Source organism: Camellia sinensis, chromosome 2 (assembly GCF_055761805.1).
Source record: "Camellia sinensis isolate YWXY chromosome 2, ASM5576180v1, whole genome shotgun sequence".
Classification (NCBI taxonomy): domain Eukaryota; kingdom Viridiplantae; phylum Streptophyta; class Magnoliopsida; order Ericales; family Theaceae; genus Camellia; species Camellia sinensis.
In genome coordinates, this window is record NC_138962.1 from 176,229,204 (window position 1) to 176,250,376 (window position 21,173).

Genomic DNA, 21,173 nt, shown 5'->3' on the forward strand with positions numbered 1-21,173 from the left:
TGGACTGATTAGGCTCGGGCTCAACCCAGTCCGGAACCTTGGGCCTGGGCCCATGCCATCATTTTGAAGTCCGATTTGACCCGGTTTATCCGAGGCCCAATGTCATTTTTTGTGAAAAAAATACAAAAAAATGTTCAAACCCTTTACAAACCTGAGTGTAGGCCCATCGGCCTAACCAACCCAAGACCTGAATACCCTTCAACTTGAGCCTAATTTTTTGAACTACAAGCTAACCCGGTCCGAATTTTGACAGAAACTTACAAAACCCAGCATGAGCTGGCCAGAACCCGAACCCAAGTGGATCGGTCGGGCCGGACGGGCCACATTTATACCTCCATCCAAAGGGAGTTTAGAGGAAGGCCGAGGAAAAAAATTTTGAAATTTTAGCTTCTCCCTTTCTCTTCACCGGCTGTAGTTGAGCGATCTGTGAGAAGTTGGATTTGTATATATAGAGAGAGAATAGTGAAATCCAATGGCGGCAAAGCAAATGGAAGAGATACAGAGGAAGTTGGCGATGTTGAATTACCCTAGAGCCAACGTACCTTCTCAGTCCCTCCTCTTCGCCGGCATGGAACGTTACGCTCTTCTCGAATGGCTCTTCTTCAAGTATCCCCCCTCCTCTCTGTCTCTCTCTCTCTCTCTCTCTCTCTATACTTTTCTTTGAATTTCATTTTTATCACCTCATGAATTGCTTGCAGGCTATTAGGCGACAAGTCTCCATTTTCTCAGCAAAATCTGCAAGGGGACGCCATGGATCGCGACGAAGAGACCGCTCGGATCCAATGTAATTGCCTCTTTCTATTTCAATTTTTATTTCTATATATATATGTATGTATATGTGTAATGTGGTATATAGAATCATAGAATGCATTTCTCTAAACCTGGAAATTTAGGCTGTTCATGTGAGTTAATTACTTTAAGACTATATTTTCCTTTGAAAGATCAATTGGGTCGTTGAATGATCTGCTGATTTTGGTGGCGGAGCAAGGAATTTACGCTGTGTTTGGTTGGAGAATTTAGGAAGAGATTTGGAAAGCTTTGGTTAAAGAATTTGGGAAGAGATTTGGAAAGCGAAAGGGAAAAGACGTGTGAAATTAAGTAAAATAAAGGTATATTTTATTTATATTTTACCTATCTTTTTTTCTTTTCCTTTTCAAATCCCTTTCTAAATCTCCCAACCGAACAGAGTATTAATGTAGAGCAGACTCAGGTATGGGTGTTGGGTGCGGGTATGTATCTAGCGATCAGACTCATCAAATTATAAATTTAAAGGTCCATTGACTCGGCAAAAAAATGTCATATTTTTATATTTGCAATCAAGTGATGTTATATGTAACTTACAATATCAAAAGGATAGTTATAGTAATTTTACAACAATATGTATATATAATAATAGTGTTATATATATATAGTTACATAAGAAGTGTCAATTGAAATGTTGCTGACGCATATTCCATACCCTTGTCCGAGTATTGGGTGTCTGACACGGGTATTTGATTTATTTTGAAGAGTCCGTGTAACATAGATGTAGAGAGGCGCATATCAGTCACAACATTGGAAATTATTTATTTATTTCATAATAAGCAGTAATGAGATATTATTAAACTTAAACACTCAATTTTTTTTGATCAATCAATAGGATACGATATGACAATTAGCACGGGAATTTCATCAATGTGGCTCATAAATCCCCAATCAACAACCTAATTATGTTAACCTAACAATGGGGAGAAACAATCAACTGAATCTACAATCAATAAGTCCAACCCTATTGACCCAATAAAGAGCTCCACAATGGAAGAAACAGCCAGCCGAACAATCTCTCAGAATGAGAAAGAAATAATTAATGTTGTAAAAATTGACCCATTGACATCCTAGTTAGAAGTGTACAAGGGTGGCCATAAGAATAGAATGGTGTACTTTCAAAATTTTAAAAAAACAAAATGGTTTTACTTTTACATGATTTAAGGACGAGGCAGTATTACAATTTCTTAAAGGGTAAATAAAATTAATCTTTATATAGGGTACTAATATAAATATCAAAAAGCTGAGGGGGGTCACGTGATCCATTGTTGTTTTAATAATTTTTTAACAACTATTTATGAGTTTGTTACAAAAAATCACTTATTTTATTTTATTTACTTTTTGTTGCAGATTTGGCGGAGATTGCAAAGTTTTTGGGTATCACTACGACCATCGATATGGAAGCAATTCAAGTGAGATGCTCTATTCCTTGTATATTTGACACTATGTTGATGTTGATCACCTTCTGTTGCCAAATACATTTGTGTGATAACTATCTTTTCTTGTTTATGCTAAGCTATGTAGAACTGACCATACAGTTTTGGTTATAATTTAGTGTTATTTTATTTTGTTTATAACAAGTAATAGTTGGTGGAAGCTCCACGAATTTTTTTTATTGGGGTCAGTAAAGAACTTACAAAAATTCTATAAAGAAAAAAAATTCATTCCTAAAAGAAATCAGTGCACTAAACTACCAGTTCCATTTTGGAAATTTTTTTGGCTTATCTTGGTCCATTTCGAGGATACCCGGCAGTTTTGCTCTTTTTTTGGTTTTCTTTTTTTTTTTTTTTTTTTTTTTCCTGGCAATACTGGCTATTCAGGTTGTGTATCAGTCACAAATGAAAAAAATATGAAAGCTGGGTATTTCGAAGACTGGGATCCTGTTTTTTCCTGCTGTGAAGGCATGTCTAGATGCTCAATCTCTCCACCTCTGACAACCAGAGCAACCCCATCTCCCCCCCCTAGCACTGTGAGCTTTGAGTCCAATTGGCCCTTCTCTATCTTCATCTCCCAACTGTTGGCAGAGGAGAAAAGTAATGTGAGCTTTGAGTCTTGAACCAGATAATGGAAAGAGACAGAAGGTTTTCACTTTGGAAATATACGCCTACTTTTTATTTCTACTGAAATGGTGAAAGGTTGATATAAACAATGCAATATAATATGCCAACTTGATTTTGTAAAATTTGTTAAGAAAAAAAAAAAATGCAAGGTGGGTTTCATCTTTAATGACAAAGCTGCATGTTGGTTTTCAATATCAAAATTTAGTCTTCGCAATGGTAATTATGCTAAAGATATTATTTGGAAGATAAAATTCATATTTTATTCATTATACTCATGAAATTATAAATATACAACATATTGTGATAAACCCAAAATGGTATTTGGAAACATACTTGTACTGGTACATACCGTACCAATAGTAAAAAGCAGTACTATTGCTGGTATGGTATTCAGAACATTGGTCTCAGGTTGTAATAGCATTAATATATGTGATTGTGGTCCTAATTGCAATTGCAACACATGATGATCATGCTGAATGTGAATAAGAGTGGTTGGAGTGGACTCATTGATGGAGATCAACTGAGGTGGTAGAGGAGAAAACCGAGGCACCCTTAGAACATAGAGGTTTCCCAATGGAGAGAGGTTATCTTGGTCAAGGTAGATGACTTGTTTGATCAAAGCTGGTGAATAGATCAAACCATGGTGGAGAGCTCATCTGGCTCATCTCCTTAGTTTGACAATTTGGAGGTTTCCCACTTACTCGCTGTCCTATGACAAATGTCGGAGGATGTATCATGGGATAGTTGCAGGTAGGCATGCTGAGTCCTCATCATGATGATGTAGAGTTAGGTATGATACAGTCTTTAAGATATCACATGTTTTTATGTCAAAATCCTCTCGGCCCATGAATGGTTAGGTAGAGTCATCTAAGTGGGATAGGCTTATCAACTTTGAAATCCCTCAACTTCAACCTCCAAGCTGCAGGTCCTCTAGTGATCCCAAACAGAGATCCTAGGCTTTGCCCCTATCATAGATTGACTTATTTTGAAAGCAAGTGTAAGTTGGAGATTCACTTTTTATAGATCACACATGATGGATCACTTGCAGACTGAGTGAGGTCGGTGAAAGGTCACTTGGAGCTGAAGGCGATCTGTGCTAGAATGGAGAGAGATAGGCAGATCCCTTGTGGTGGATCACTTAGGAGCTGAGGAGGTAGGTGAACAGTTTCATGGAGGAGATCCGAGGCGATGGGTGATTGTTCAAGTGGAGGTTCCTTTGGTAGAGCCAAGGGGTGCCTCAAGTGAGTCATGGGTGTGCCTTAACACTTGTACTTTGAATTCTCAGGCTTCAATCCCAGAAGAGCATGTGCAGATCATTGCTGATCCATGTGTTGCCCCATGAGGCCTTCAGGAGCCACTAATTGGGCTGTAGGAGATGACATGGAGATATCGTGATATTGCCACATAATGGTAATGGACACATGTACCCATTCTTATTTGGTTGATTGTTTGTGAATGTGCCTAGATGATTATGAGTGTTTTCTGGCATGGCTTGGCTAAAACTTTAAAGTGTTTGAACTTGGTAGGGTTTCTAGCAAACAACATACAATTTGAAATTATGTAGGATACTTTTCTGTCCTCATTGGTGAATTCTCCAAAGATAAAATACTAGAAAAAGAAAAAAAAACCTATCATCTGAATTTGTTATCAAATGAGGCATGTCCTCGCAAATGAAGTTTACATGAAAAGTAGCACAAAAACCATGGTAATGGACAAGTGTACCCATTCTTATTTGGTTGTTTGTTTGCGAATGATTATGACTGTTTTCTGGCATGGCTTGGCTAAAACTGTAAAATGTTTGAACTTGGTAGGGTTTCTAGCAAACAACATACAATTTGAAATTATTTAGGATACTTTCCTGTTCTCATTGGTGAATTCTCCAAAGATAAAATACCAGAAAAAGAAAAAAAAAGCCTGTCATCTGAATTTGTTATCAAATGAGGCATGTCCTCGCAAATGAAGTTTACATGAAAAATAACACAAGAACAATGGCATTAGAAGCATGGGCTAGTGTTTACTTGACATCGAGTATTGACCAGAGGGCGACAAGTGATATCCAACTGTTCCACATCGTATTGTATTTCTCTTGTTATATTGTCATTGAATATCATATTGTATCACATTTCCAAGCGGCAGTAATTTAAAGAAGTTGGATCAAACCTATTTTTGTATTATAATTTGTTGGTAGGTGAAGTAGGCTACTCATTTAGGCCAAGTTTGGGAAGACTAAAAAAGTGCACTTTTTGTCTTTTTGGACTAAAAAATTGAGGTTGAAAATATGGATGTTTGGGTTAACTTTTTGACTTTTTATTGAAAAATGTGTAATAAAAAATTGTAAAAATTGATTTGTAGGGAAAAATTTGAATTGGGAGTTGTGCAGCCGTAATTATTGACTTTTGGTGAATAGTATTAACTTTTTAGCTTTTTGAGTAACTTTTTGGCTTTTTGGCTTTTTTGCATCTTCCCAAACTTGCCCTTAATATAATAGGATAGGTATTATTAGATAGTGTTACCTTTTTTACTATATATACAACTATGCAAGGTCAACAATTTGGGAGATTTATAATTATACCAAGTCATGAAAGTAGCGAGAATTGCATAGCAAACATTATAAGCTTGAGTTAACAAGCCTACAAAAGTTAAGATTGGGACTGTTCAGACTTGGGTTATTACTAAGTGAGCTTTCAAATAACGATTGGGCTCAGTTCAATAGGGACATAAATGTGGCTGAAAAAGCCTAATACCAGATTGAGTTGTTTATGACAACTTGGTTCATTTGTTCTCTTGTGCTAACGCTGTGACATTTTATTGACAGTATATTATACTCATCTATTGAGCTAGCAAAACTTTTGGGTATGTGGAGATTAGGACACTTTTCCTGAAGCCATGGCAAATGCTATGCCTTTCTGTTGCAGGGACGAGGAAGCTATGAAGATCGTACTGAAATGCTTCGTCTTATTGTAGATCTTGTGGAGGCAAGCATTTATGCCGATAACTCAGAATGGAGGTTGAGATCATATATATATATATATATTTTTTTTTCATGTGTGTATGAGATAAAGGAGATAATTCACTACAATGCGCCCGAAGGGGTCTGTCATTAATTGAATTTATTAATCCTTCTTTCCTTGACATCCTTAGATTGAATTTTCAGTTTTTCCTTTGGTTTCCCAGTATGTACGTTTTACCTGAAATCTTTGTTCTTCTTCGATAGTGTTGATGAGCAGATGGCAAAGGACATACAACTAATAGATGCTATTGCTGAAAAACAAGCTCAAATTTTCTCTGAAGAGTGCAAGCTGTTCCCTGCAGATGTGCAGATTCAATCTGTATATCCATTGTAAGAATTCTTTTTCCTAGCTTTATTTTCATCATGGCCTTGTGTTGAAGGTGCGCCCAACATCCTTTGTCAATTTGTCCTGATAAATCAATGCCTTCATTTTCAGCATAATCATCCCCCTCTTCTTGAACATCCTTTGAATTTGTTGGTTGTATGATTTGAGAAAACAAATCCATGTAGCTGACTCCATGTAATTGGGACTAAGGCTTGTTGAGAATGCCTGGTTGGTTTGTAATCCACTCTTGGGTCATCATTTGTGATTGATAGACATAGGATAGGTTTTCCCTTTCACTCTCACCTTCTGACAAGGAGTGTGAGATGCAAATTTTTTGTTGGTGTTGCTAGAGTAGAATTTTTCCCGACTCCTGACATAAAACCTCACATAATTGCTAACACTGTTTTTCACCAGATGTTGTAACCATCTTGTTACCTTAATTGAAGTTTATTTGCAGGCCAGATATTTATGATTTGGAAAAACAGCTTGCAGATCAATCAAATAGGCTCTTGAGTCTCCAAGAGATGGTTGATGATTTGGCATCTAAGGTTTATACTAAATCCTCAAGCTGCAATCTGCCTGCGTTCATAATCATCTACTCGATTTCTGTTCATCTTTTACCAGAGCTAGTTTGCATTTTGATCAGTTTTACCTTATTTCATATTCTAAACTGACCCTTTTTGCATTTGACTCGAACCCGTGCAACCACAAAATACTGTTTAAATTATCCTTTTTGAGATGCCTAATTGTTGTAATCAGTTTGTTTATTTGTTGAATTCTCTTGTTCTTCTTCTATCTGTGTGGGGGGTGTTTATTTTGGATACGTAATGCAATTGTATTAAAAGACCATCAAGGGGATGCAGGCAGTCCTAATTATGTAATTGTCCTTTATTGTTGTGTTTTTCGAAATGTAGCATGCTTATAACCCAGATGAGGACTATGTGGAGGTGGAAGCAAAACTACGTACACATCTGGAATCTTTCTTAGAAACTGCAAGATCGTTCAATATGATTTACACCAAGGTGGGGACTTCTTGTTGCCTTCATTTGATTGTTTAGAAACTTTGTTGACTCACTTGTCTCTGCACCCAAAGTCCCATCAGCCGAAGGATTCTGCTATTTTCATTGCTATGATTGGCATCCTAAATACGCTCTTGTATTGATGAAATTGCAAGCTGATGCACATTGGTAAGCATTAAGATGCATTGCGTGCCTCAGAAGTTTTACAAGGGGCTTCCAGCTCAAACTTTTATGGAAGTTCCTGACTCAAATTATCTAATCAAAATTCCCAGTTTATATTGATTTTACAATGAACTTGATTCTCAAGAACCTTTAATGGAGTGTTATGTGTTTGTGTGCGTGCGTGAGCATGCTCACATGGTGGATGGCAGAGAACGTTGGGGTGCTGGCATTCTTTTGTGCAGGCATGCGAGTTTGTGCTTGTGTGTGTGTGTTTACAGCTATCTTATTTTCAGGATTTTTTTTTTTTTTTTTGGTAGGAAATTCGCCCCTGGACACACATGATGGAGGTACCACAGCTTCATGGGTTTGGGCCAGCTGCTAATCGCTTGTTGGAGGCATACAAGATGCTTTTGAAGGTACCTCTGCTAAATTCTTACATGCACTGTTTTTGGCCTGCTAGGCAGTGTTTCAGTCTTAACAGAAAAATTCTGTTTGAGCTCCTTGGAAGACTAGAGGTCTCTGGTTTGAAATATTTTCAAGTATATATTGACATTTTCAACTCTTTCATGTGTGTACTCTGGACTTATGTAGCCTAAATGCCTGACCAAGGTGATGGCAAAAATGCCAATATACTAATAAATAATTATGGATGTCCAACTGATACACTCTTCATTTTCTGTCTCTTTAACTAAGTTTCACTTTGGTCTACCTTATTTATTTCTCTCTATTTCAGTTTTTTAGTTTTTGAACTCTTCTACTTGTGCTTTACCTTGAACTTGAATTGTCAATATATGTATGTTGTACAAAATTGAAAAACATATTTTTCTTTTTTTTTACTTTTTAGTGGCTGGAATTTGTACTGATTGGCTGTTGTGGTACACATACGACTCAAAATTCAATAGCTTTGATTAGTTCCTGCTGCTTCATCCTTGTTTCGTGTGGTTGGAATGTTGTTTTTAAGGCTTGTTTCCTTAACTTTCTAGTAGTAGTTAACATTATTTGTGTTTGGTATTGAATTTACCATTTCTTACATGTTCTTTTCTTTTTCTTAACCATTATTTCTGAAGTGTCCCCAGTTTTTATTCTATGAAATTACGCTCCCCATCTCTTCCGTCTCAGGGATGCTGGTGTAGATTTCTCGAATCAATGCCTTCTTTTGCTTAGTAACAATGAAACCTTCAAACCATGATACACGTTAAAAGAAGATCTTTAAGCTGGATTCTGCCAACCTGTTGATGCTCTACTACTTTTCCTCAATGACCCAAAGTCCATTGATTACCTCTCTTACAGTTCCACTCGTCCTCAGATGTTCACTGCTATCTTCTCTACAAGACCATGCTAGAGACACATCTATTAGTAACTTGTCCACCTAAATCATCGGAAGAACAGATCTCATTTTAGTGATTAGATGATATAGGAATTTTACTCCCCGAACCACCAACAAGAAGGGTTTCAACCGATATAGGTTTTCTGTTATGAAACTAAATGACAAAAAAATTAAACATAGTATCCTCCATCTAGTTAGCCTCCTTGCAAACTTCTCCACGGTTACATGCCATACTGATTTTGACTAGAAAGAGATCCCAATTTTCCCGCTCAACCCTAGTTTATAGCGCACATGACTATCCCTGGGTAGGGCTGTAAGACAAGCCAAATTGCTTGAACTTGGGTTGTGAATTATAATCGCTTGTTTTGGAGGGTCACTTGTGAGTTGTGATCAGCTTATGTGATAAATGGCAAAGCTTGATCAAATTTGTTATGTCATTGGGCTTGGTTTGATAAGCTATCTAGTGCCTTAGAATTTTATCAGAGCTAAGCCTCTTCAGCTTCCTCATGTGGAATCTCTCTTCTCCCTCCCTTTCTCTCTGACTGCCTACGGAGCCTAAACCTATCTCAAGCTTTTTTGTGCAGCTGCTTAATTTTTCAAGCTGATAATGACACACCTACTGCCTGTCTTAACCATGCTCGTGCTTTTAACCAAATGTGTTATCCCCAAAACTGTATTAATACGACGATGTTCCTAAATGCGTTCAAAATTTTATGTCTGAACTTTGAGCATATGATCTTTATATCCCACGTGAGTTAACTTTTTATCTTGCTGCAACCATGTCTTCATTCCACTTAAATCCCTAAGGCCATGTTTGGGCCATTGATTTGGGTAGAGATTTGTTAAGGGAGATTCATCTTTTTCTTTCCCTTTCAAATCCCTATCCAAATCAATAATCCAAACACAGCATAAAGTCCCTTCCAAAAATTAAAAAAAATGGCTAAGAGGATGCCTATCTCAGAACTTTGGAACTCCCAAAGGAAACCTTGGACTAGTATCGAGAATGACCAAATTCTTGGGGAAAAAAAAAAAGCGATGATCCAGCTTCTCCGTTTGTCTTCCAGCGCAGACGTTTTGCTATACATAAGAAAATTTGATTACACACGATTGTAAATCTATTCAACACATAACTTGAAATCATCAAGAACATTTGTATGTCAACACCTTTAGTCTATGTTTGGATAATTGATTTGGGTTGAAATTTGCAAAGAGAAAGGAAAAGGTGAGAAAATGGACAAAAACATTTGTTTATATTTCATTCACAATTCCCTCAATTTTTCCTTTCTATTAACAAGTCCCTACATGAAATCCATGATCCAAACATAGCCTTAGTATTGTTTTGTTGTTGTTTCTTATCTTGTCATTTTGCGTTCATGTCTTGCCTTCATTATTATTAGTATTTCTGAGGGGATTAGCATGACAAGAAGTTGATAAAGAGGTTTGATTATTCATTTGTAACAGTTTCTAGGGAACTTGAGGAATCTTCGAGACTCGCATGCAGCAGTGGCTGTTTGGTCATCTGAAACAATTGCTGGTGAGCCCTCTTCTGTCACACGAATAATCTCCGAGTGTGAGTCTGCATTAACCTTACTGAATTGTGATCTTGGGATTCTATCGGCATCCATTGCTCGAGTGCAAGGTGAGGAGGTGAATGTCTGATTGATATATCATACACGCAGAGGGGAATTACCTAAGAACATTTCTATCATTTTGTGACATAATGGAAACCTCAATGTCTGCAATTTCTTTGGATGTTTGGATTGAACACTGAAATATGACCATTTTTTTGCTCTGTAATTTCAAAAAATTGTGTTGAATCTATTCGAATTCTAGCAATACCATCTTATCTCTGGGTTGAAGAACTAATTGTCTTGTAAGGAACTGCTTAATTTTTCATGAATCTACTTGAGTTAAAGATATCAGATTGCTATATGGATTGGTGATAAAGCATGCTGGCATGCTTGGTGGGTATTCAAGCCTTGTTGTCTTCAGGACGGGAAAAAAAGAAGAGAAAAAAGTGGAGATTCGAGCCTGTATGTGCAGTGAATTAACATTTAACACCAACAGAGACATGAATAAATCATTATGGTGGCTGGTATATAAAATCTGTTCATCCTACAATTTCTTTTTAAATTTCTATTCATTTAATATCTGCTGTGAAGTGACATTGGGGATTTTGTTTGCACAGTTGGATTTGAATAATAGGGTGGTCATGGCAGGTTGTTCATCCATGGGTGGTTTTGCGATTGTTTCGCTCACTATGTTTGGATCAAGTATTTGTAGGAGATTTGTGCTGTGTTTGGTTGGGGGATTTGGAGAATGTTAGAATTTACCAATTTGCTCCTCCACCTACCATCTCCACTAGCACCCACTTCACCTACCACCTCCACTACACTACACCTACTACCACCTTCTCTTCTATATATAGGAGTTGTAATACATAACACAAAATCAATAAATCTTGTAATACATCAATATCAATCAATAATACATGATTTTTAACATGGTATCAGAGCAGGTTTAGAACCTAGTATTTTTGCTTCCCGGCGGGCGGCAACCTCACCTTCGCCGTCCGCCGGACCTCAACCTAGTCCGCTAAAATTCTCTACACTTACCTTCACTCGTCTGCAACAATGATGGTTCAAAACACGGTCTGCGCACCTCATGTCTGTCCCCGGAAGCCTCGCCACTGCTTCCAGCCGTGACTGATCACTGCCGAGCCACCACCGCTCCAAATCCACGACCGGGCCACCTTGGAGCCGAGACTGAAACTCATCCAGCTTCTTCAGGGATAGCTGTTCTAGAACTGGTGCAATAGCAGTAAGTTGTTCATTGATCGTTCCTGTACTCTTCTCAGGAATTCCAACGAAACTTTTCTCTCCGAGGGCAGATAGAAGACTCGAGAGTTCAACGTTGGCAACACTATCCAATCTCTCTCTATCCAACCCACACCTTAGCCGTTTTTTTTTGTCCCCCACTCAAACTTTCTTTACTTTATCTATGCCCCAAGATATTCCACTTTAAACACAAATCCATACGCACTACCACAACACTATGTGATTTCTTTATTTCTTTCTTTTTTTTTTTTTTTATTATTATTATTATTTTTTTTATCTCTTCTTTTTTCAAACATAATCATCTCCCCTCATCCACTTGTATATTCTTTTATTATACATCTCTTTTATTATTTTAATATTTTCAACTATGTTAATGTCATATCCCCACTCCATGATACCCATATTCATCTTATTATTATTATTATTATTTTCAACAAAAAAAAAAAAAAAAAAAAAAAAAAACAAACAAAACAAACAAACAAAACAAACCCAAAAACACACCTCATTTTATTCATCTCGGGGCTCACCCCGATCACCATTTTACATTAAAAAAAAAAAAAAAAAAAAAAAAAAAAAAAAAAAAAACACAAACAACCCACACCCACAGCGGGATTTTTCTTCTCTACTCTGCTGCAGGTCTCTTCTTCTTGCCTCCGTCCTGGACGGCCCTTGACGGTGTTGCCTCCGTGTTTCCTTGTCCACCGGGCACGATCACTACTCCCTGCTCCTCCACTGCCGCATATGGTGGACCTCCGAATCGGAACATCACGGTGGCCTTCCGCTTCAGCTCCTTATTTTCTGCTTTCAGCACACCGATCTCTGCTCGCGCATCCTTATACATGCGTTGGAGCAGAGCCAGCTGAGAATTTAAATGCTGCACCTCATTTGTCCTACTCTGCAGCCGGTTCGACAAATTTGTGACCGCCGTCATGCTTTCCACACATGTCTTTAAAGTATACTGGTTGGCCTCCACATCCGACTGCACTGCCATTCTTTGCTCCACAGACCGCATCGGAAAGTTCAACAGAGTAAACTCCGGGGCGCTTGGTTGAGGTTCCAGTGCCACCGCACCAGTTGTCTCTCTTGTTGACTCGTTGAGGTCGGGAAAGAGGGTGAGCAGCCCGCGGGAAGACGATGAAGCCATTTTCTAGGCAACAGAGTGTTACAGACTCTCTCTCTCAGAGTGTTTCAGACTCTCTCTCTCAGCACAACGAAGTTTTTTTTTCAGAGGGTTTTCGCAGCTTTTCTCTGCCTCCGCCTCAGCCTCAACCTTGGTTAAATAGCCAAGGCAGCCACGCGCATCGCGCGCCTCTTGCCACCAGCCGACAAACGGGCACGCAAGCCAAGGCGCCCACGTGCCTCGCCATCATGTCCGGCACACCTTTTGATGAATTGGGCACGCCTTTTGATGGCACGCCTTTTTATGGATTGGGCACGCCTTTTGATGGCACGCTTTTTGAAAAATTGAGCGCACCTTTTGAGGATGCGATTTTTTATGGGTCCGACAAGACTCTGTAAACTGTCCCGACATTGATTCCGGTTAGCTCCTTTATGGGTCCGACAAGACTCTGTAAACTGTCCCGACATAGATTCCGGTTAGTTTCTACAAGGGTCCGACAAGACTCTGTAAACTGTCCCGACATTGATTCCGGTTAGCTTCTACAAGGGTCCAGCAAGACTCCGTAAACTGTCCCAACAACTGTCACAGCATTGTCTGCTACAATGGTCCGACATGACCTCATAAACTGTCTTCTACAACGGTCCGACATGACCCCATAAACTGTCTTCTACAACGGTCCGACATGACCCCATAAACTGTCTTCTACAACGGTCCGACATGACCCCATAAACTGTCCTCTACACCGTTATGACACCCCCATACAGTGTCCTCTACCACGTTATGACACCACCATACAGTGTCTTCACCAACGGTCTGACACGACCATACAGTGTCTCCTATCTTTTTTTATTTTTATGTATTTTCTTGTTTTGTTCCTCTCTCCAAACTCAAGTTGGTTAGTTTCTATCCTCCTTGAGTTTGCGGGGGGCTGTTAGAATTTACCAATTTGCTCCTCCACCTACCATCTCCACTAGCACCCACTTCACCTACCACCTCCACTACACTACACCTACTACCACCTTCTCTTCTATATATAGGAGTTGTAATACATAACACAAAATCAATAAATCTTGTAATACATCAATATCAATCAATAATACATGATTTTTAACAGAGAGGGATTTGGAAAGGGAAATGGAAAAGGTAGGTGAAATGTGAATAAAACATATCTATATTTTACATAGTTTCACACACTTTTTCTTTTTTCTTTTCCAAATCATTTTCCAAATCTCCCAACCAAACATAACATTGAGGAGTGAACAAATGGGAAGGGGAAAGTGAAAAAAAAAAGAAAAGAAAAAAAAAATGTTCCATTTCATTCATTGTGATCTTACTTTTTTTACTTTTCACAAAGCACTCCTGAAATTCTTGTTCCAAACGCATCTTATGTTGTGTAGGAGTATCCTTGGTTGCGTTTTAAGGTTCCGTGTGGGTGGTAAAAATGGGCGAGGGAGAATGAAAATCATTTATCGAAATTCTATACGGTAGTGTTTGGTATAGCTATTGTTATAACTTACAACTTATTAGACAAAATTAACTACGAGATGATGTGTTTTTAGCTTATATATTCATATTAAAAAAATGTTTTGCAGCTCTAATTTGTGAGGTCTAATAGCTTTAATATGTATGTGAAACTTATTCCATGATGTTTTTTTTTTTTTTTTTTTTTTTTGACTTTCAACTCATTAGAACTCAATTAAAACTCTAGAGTTTTAAAAGATCTATCATTATTGTTCATGTTATCAATTTTTAGCGTATTATAAACTACTTTGAGCCATTATCTAGAAACACATTATTATAACCTCAAAATAAGTTGATGCGAGGAGAGTGAAAGGGGTTGTTTGAGATGATTTAAAAAAGTATATTTTTTGATTTTTTATGAAATATAAGTTGGGTTTGATGTGATATAGTAGAGAGGTAATATAAATTAAATAAAATGATATGACTTAAATAAGATAATGACTTTTTAACTTTTTTAGATTATGTCAAACCTAGCCTTATTTTATTGTGGTAATCTCTTTTCACTTTGCCTTTAATAATCTAAATTAAATTATCATTCTTTTTAGTTTGGTAATTACTCTGTTCTTTTTCCTTTTTGATTTCATACCAAAAAAAAAAAAAGAAGAAAAAAAAAAAAAAAGAAACTCTAAAAAGGGAAAACAAATTGTCAACTCAGATAAAAACATTTAAAAAGTCATGCAGGCAAATTAGTATTCAATTAAATTGTGGAATACAAGTACACAACCTTCCAAACAAAATATTATTTGTATTTTTAAAATTTCTTTTTTACAATTTTTTTCCCATACATTTGACAACATACTATGTTCTACATTCTGTGGGTGTAAAATTAAATGTAGTAGAACAGATCATCAGCAATTGAATAATGATCAATCACACTGGGCACACCAGATTTCTTCCCACTCTTATTTACCTCAGAAGAACCACTGGACTGGATTGAACTACTCATCAATTCACGTCTCTCATTCTCTTCCTCATCAGACGGTCCAGACTCAACCCCAGCTTCTTCAGAAATCTCGTTAGATTGATGCGACGGTCCAGATTGAACCAACTCCTCAGAAAGTTGACCATATGGACTGTAGTTCAACAGCTGAGATTGATCCACGTAAGGACTCCTCACTCTCATTCTCCGTACGGTTACCGGACAGAAGAGTTCTTCTCCTCCTTCAACCACCGCTCCTCCTTCAACCACCGCATGGGAGACACCGATCGTCGTCGTCGCCGGAGAAATCTCCGGCGAGTACCGCCAGTCCTCCGTCATTGGCGCCGGAGACGGAACTCCATGATCGGAATGGCTATTGACTTCAGAGTCGGTGAAGTAACTCGGCGAGAAAGCTAGAGTTCTGGCGAGGCGATTCGAAATCGGACCCTTGGCTGAAGAATCTTTGAGTTCATCCATGGTATGCGAAACAGAGAGCACAACGATCCACCGATTGGCGTAAACCTCCGAACTGTGAATCGCAACGCCGTTGACAGTGACGACGCCGTTCGCGGATCCAATAACCACCGTCTTGTGAGGAGATAGTGTCTCCATGGTTGTTCCTGCCAAGAGTCTCGCAATGTCGTTGAATAGAAATCGTCCCGGCACAACGTGGCGAAGGAAATCGAATCGGAATCCATTAGATTCGGAGAGCAAACTCGAATCTGATGGAGCGAATACGGTTATGGCGTCCAGATTGATCAACTCGGACCGTTTCACGGCCATTGCGGTCGCGACCATACTGAATCCTCTCTTGCTCAAAGCCTTAACCGCATGATCAAGAGGCGATTGAGATTGAGATGGAGATGGATCGACTCCTCCAGGTTTGATCAGAAGCGTTTGATCAGGAAACATGCACTTGGACACAGAGTTAGGGTCCAGTACGCCGTCCACGCCGTGGATGGTGAGACGATCATTCAGGTAGAGATCAGGCTGGCGGATTTGGACGGCGGAGATTGGTTTCTTGGATCCGGCGAGGGCGAGATCGCCGTTGAAGCCCTTGGAGACGAAGAGGCAGCGATTGGTTTTCCAGGTACGGAGTTCGTGGGCGTCGGCGAAGGCGGTGAGGTTGTTCCAGGTGAGGGGTTGTTTGAGGGTGTGGGAGAGGAGGAGGGAGATGGAGGGGCGGGGAGGCGGAGAGCGGCCATAGTTGTTAAATTTGGCGGTGGTGGAGGAGAATGCGAAGTCAGGTGGGGCGAAGACGGTGCCGGTACCATTCCAAGAGTCGGTACTGGCGGCGGCAGAGGCGATAAGGGATCCGAAGAGGTGGTAGCCGCGGGTTTTGAGGACTTGGGAGGCCGTGAGGGCGGTGGAGGGTGGAGGAGTGGTGGTGGTGGAAGAAGCCAAGGAGAGGAGGCAGAATAGGGTGAAGAACTTGAGCTTGAGCTTGAGCTTGAAGAATGCCATTTTGTTTTGGTGAATTTTCTGAGGATTGTTTTTCTTGTTCTTGGAGAGCAAGAACTTTGTGTATTGTTGTGTTGAGAGAGAGAGATTGAGAATGCTGAGAGGAGTGGGAATGGTGGGTGTCAGGGTTTTGCAGTTAAAATAGTAGTTGTGGTGTGGGTTGTTGATGAGACGGTTACGGAGAGATCTTTTGGCGGGAAGGACAGTTTTCTTTAACCCTTTTTGAATTAAAGGTCAGGATTGATAGAGCCCATATAAAAATGCTTTGTCCCTCAATAGCACCAGCACCACCATTGACGAGGAAAGTCTCACATGAGAATAGACTCGGGTCCCGTTTGGGAATATATTAATTTAGTAATTTTTTTATTATTTGGTTAAAATATAAGTTAAAAAAAATTAATATGTTTGGGATGACTTTTTGACTTTTTACGAAAAGATGTGAAAAAAATAGAGAGAAAAGAGAATTTTTGATTTTTTTGTGTGGGTTGTTGGCTTTTTGGCTAAATGGGCTGGTTCCCAAACGAGGCCTCAGCTCCATTTTCTCTCTTAAGCCCTCCAATCTCTCTCTCCTCTTGATCCAAATTAGGCATCCCTCTTTGGCATCCTTTTACTTTCTATATCTAGAAACTGTCAAACCTACCACCATCGTCACTAGTAGCAACCCCCTCCTCTTTTACCCATCAACGGTCGACTCTATCCCACCAAGTCCTCTATTCCTCCCTACCCCTTTATCTCATTCTCATTCCTTGCTTTCTGTTTCTCCTCTCTTTCTCTCTCTGCCCACCTCGACCAAAACACATGTACTCCGGCTGGCGATGAAAGAAGGAGAAGCTCCAACTTTTTGTTTTTCCTTTGTTTCTTGTATTGAAGCTCTGTCTAGCGATGGATGTAGGAGAAACTTGCCATGATTAAAATGTTTCTCTACATTATTATATATATGCTTTGTTTCCCCCTCTCTCTATATGTTAATAATTATATATATATATATATATATATATGCTTTTTACAATTTGAAGAAGAAGAAGAAGAAGAAGAGGAAGTGGGTTTGTATAATAGAAAATTTTCTTGTTTGATTTTTTTTCATTCCAGTTAGTATTTTTAGGATTTACTCATATGTGTTATAGAAATACTAGGTTCTAAATTTCTTTTTGTTAAATTGCTAGAAAAAAAGTTGGTCGGCCTATGTTTTTTTTGGCTGGCCGTTGATTTTTTTGGCTGGCCGAATGGTTTTATGGCCGACCGACTATGTTTTAAATTTTTTTCAATAATGGTGTCAGAATGATAGGAAAAAAAGCAGTGGTGGTCTTTATGAGACTTATTTCTCATAAATTGTTGCAATTTGAACTAGTGAAGAAGAAAATAAAAAGAGAAAGAGAAGCATAGAAAAAAAGAAAATGGAGGAAATCGCCGGAGATGGAGGAGAGTGAGAGACACCAGAGATGGAGAAGAGGAAGAGAGAAAGAGAGAGAGAGAGGGTCGTGATGGGTTTGCGACGGTGATGGCAGGGCTAGTGAGTAGAAGAGTTGCCAGAAAGGGATGAAACAGAAGATGCAAAAGAGGGAGTATGCCGGAGGATGCTAGAGTGAGAAAGAGAGAAGTCTAAGGGTGTGAAATGCATGCATTATTGTTACAAAATTTCTTTGAAATGTGTTTCAAAGTCCACGTCAATGGGGGTCATATTTGTGTGGGGATTTGTAGCGAGACTGATGTATATGTGTATATATATATAAAGGGAAACATTATATGCATCTTATAATTAAAAACAATTGATATAATTTTATATTTTTAAGTCATAATTAAAATAATGTCATAACTAAAAAAAAAATTAGCCATAATTAAAGTAAAAAATGGAATAACTAGGGATGTATATAGTACACTCCTTTGAAAGGGGTGTGTGTTAGAATTTACCATATATAAAATGCTAGTGATCTCAATAATTTATGTATATATATATATATATATATATATTACGTGTGATGTATATAATTAAAAAAAATAATAGTATAAGAATAGTAATAAAAGAAATCAGAAATGGCAGATGTGTAGCCCTTGTTGAGCTTTACAACTTTTCTTCTTGGCCCAAACACAAGTTGAATTAGTTATGACCTTGAGTTCAAGAATTGTAAGTTTTAAAAAGATAAAGTAAAAGAAAGAGAGAAATATAGATACAGAAACAAACAAAAATGAGGGGGAGGTGTGTCTCTGCCAAGAGAAAAAAATTTGAAGACATGGAATGCTTAGGCTTGGTTTGGCATGTTTGAAAAAAGTCAAAAAGTCACTATCCTATTTAAGTCATTTCATCTTATTTAAGTCACATCACCTCTCTAACACATCGCTTCAAATCCAACCTAATCTTAACCCATATTTCATAAAAAGTCAAAAAGTACATTTATTTAGATCATTCCAAACAACCCCCTTCGTCAAGAGAAGGCCATGTGGGCTAGCTCCAACTGACCGTCACACGTGTGGTGCCCTAGCCACACGTGTAGATTCTTGTAGCAGCCAACCTGCAACAATTCCACTTTACCTACACGTGCAATGGCGAAACTTGCCAAACCTATAGCTGTCACGACCCAAACCTGCCCCCTATAGGTTTAGCATCATAACCGGCCAGAAATCCTTGGATTACCGAAGGCCTCTGTACGGATTAACAAAATTTAGGGGCTAGCGGAAGCAAATACGTGAATATAGTTGTCCAATGAGCTGTGCTGACTTACATGAAACAGAGTATTTAAAACTTTATATACATATCCGATAGTCAACCACACATTATACCCATACACATTACAGTATCTTAAGTACAACCAACATAATCAAATCTAGTCTCATACATATACAGAATCAACAGGACCGAACACAGGACACTTCGGGACCCTCCACGTGAGGCGCAATGGTTGGTTGACAACAGAAACACAGTTCCAGACAAAAGCCTTCGGGCTCGATCTCCAGAATGCCCACCTATATATACATATATATATATAAACAGTGAGCTAAAAACCAGTAAATAATAATAGAGTAAAGGATTTAATGAATGATGTCCATCACAGAGTTAGAAATCAAATTCTTATCAGAAACTGATTCATATACATATTCGTAATCATTTCCATATCCAGATTTTGCATATAATCATACGTGGTGCATCCCTTAGCGTTAACAAATCCGATGGCCATAAAGGGACGGCCTTGAAGGCATTCTGATGACTCATGTGCACAGAGACGTTTCTGATGACCCATAATGGGACATGATGACCCATAAAGGGACGCATATCATATGATGTTAAGGATGCCACGAATAACTTCCAGAATCTTGGACAATCATTCATTCATTTCAAACATAGCATGGCATTTCAGAGAACTAATTACTTCGTATCATAATATTCAGAAAATACTTAACATTAAATATAACTTTACAAAGTTATTACTCACAGATGATCGGTAGCCCTAACTAGATGGTAAGGCGGCCCTTCACTTGTTCTGAGGCGCGTGACCTACATGAACACACATACGAACACACACTTGAAACACATGTTCGAATCGTACACAACTTATATCATTTGCTCTTAGTGTGTTTCTAACACTTAATCCTCATTATTATGGCTTAAGTAAGGTTTAGGAATGCCTAAGATGCAATGAGGATGCCAAAACATGCATTGGGACACTTAGGCAAAATTTCTGAAAATGAGGTCCCCGCTCGAGCGTAGCTTTCCTCGCTCGAGCGGACATGCAAAATGAGAGGGGTCGCTCGAGCATGACTTCCTTCGCTCGAGCGACCTGCAAACTTGGAGAAAGTACTGGTTGGTTGTAATCCATGCTCGAGCTACAACTTCCACGCTCGAGCGGATCGACAACATGCAAAGGGTTCGCTTGAGCGTCCAAGTGGTCGCTCGAGTGGAGAGCTCATTTCTGAAAAAAAAATATTGAGAGCTTGCATTCTCCGCTCGAGCGCAGGTTTCCTCACTCGAGCGGACTGTAAAATTCTGGATTTTTCAAAACAGAGCTTGAGCTTAAAAATGTGATTTCCATGGCTATACTCATGTATGGCTTGTTTATAATGCTCGAAAACCTTTCTAAAATATGAACACTTGGTTGTTTACAAATTCTTTTGCTCAAAGCTCATGAATTTACCAATTTGAACTCAAAAACTCTTGCATGGAAGGTTTTCAAACTATGTTCTTGATTTTCTCAAAACATGCAAATGATGATCAACAACCTCATGAATTCTGAAACTATGAACATGCCCAATACTTACATGCATGCAAGGACTTCCAAACCCAAACTTAAGATAGTAAAATCAGAGGTGTTCTACCATGAATACATATGCAAATCATTTACATGCCCAAAGACCCACTTCTCTTGCTAAATTCATGAAATTGGTTCCAAGATGAGTTAAAATCATGATGCATGGAGGAATAGCTACAGAATTTAGACATAGAATCCTTACCCAAAGCTTTGATTTCAGAAACATGAGATGAATCTCCCAAGTTTTCTTATTCTTCTGCTTCAAACTCTTGAGCTCACTCTCTCACCCTCTGGCTAAACTCTCTAACACAAGGGACCAAATGAGCAAACTACTACACTCCCTCACTCAGCTGAATATAAACAACACACA

At 38.7% G+C, this 21,173-nt stretch overlaps 2 protein-coding genes across 2 annotated transcripts; one reads left to right on the forward strand and one right to left on the reverse strand.

The window, feature by feature from the left end:
* Window positions 1–227: 227 nt before the first annotated feature.
* LOC114279155 (AUGMIN subunit 7) lies at window positions 228–10,573 on the forward strand. The gene is made up of 9 exons (XM_028221351.2): window positions 228–606; window positions 699–784; window positions 2,155–2,216; window positions 5,780–5,871; window positions 6,079–6,204; window positions 6,657–6,747; window positions 7,114–7,221; window positions 7,698–7,796; window positions 10,169–10,573. The coding sequence occupies exons 1-9, from the start codon at window positions 473–475 to the stop codon at window positions 10,364–10,366; spliced, it is 996 nt and encodes a 331-aa protein (XP_028077152.2). The 5' UTR covers window positions 228–472; the 3' UTR covers window positions 10,367–10,573.
* A 4,337-nt stretch (window positions 10,574–14,910) lies between these two features.
* On the reverse strand, window positions 14,911–16,677 carry LOC114279136 (fasciclin-like arabinogalactan protein 21). Its single transcript, XM_028221335.2, has one exon. It carries the CDS (start codon window positions 16,566–16,568, stop codon window positions 15,012–15,014), a length of 1,557 nt encoding a protein of 518 aa, XP_028077136.2. The 5' UTR covers window positions 16,569–16,677; the 3' UTR covers window positions 14,911–15,011.
* Window positions 16,678–21,173: the final 4,496 nt, after the last annotated feature.

Bases quoted from the DNA above. Each gene is read 5' to 3' on its own strand.
- LOC114279155 (XM_028221351.2), top strand. From the start codon at position 473: ATGGCGGCAAAGCAAATGGAAGAGATACAGAGGAAGTTGGCGATGTTG. The intron at 785-2,154 runs GTAATTGCCTCT...TTTTTGTTGCAG, and splicing joins AGAGACCGCTCGGATCCAAT to ATTTGGCGGAGATTGCAAAG. The intron at 7,222-7,697 runs GTGGGGACTTCT...TTTTTTTGGTAG, and splicing joins TCAATATGATTTACACCAAG to GAAATTCGCCCCTGGACACA.
- LOC114279136 (XM_028221335.2), bottom strand. From the start codon at position 16,568: ATGGCATTCTTCAAGCTCAAGCTCAAGCTCAAGTTCTTCACCCTATTC.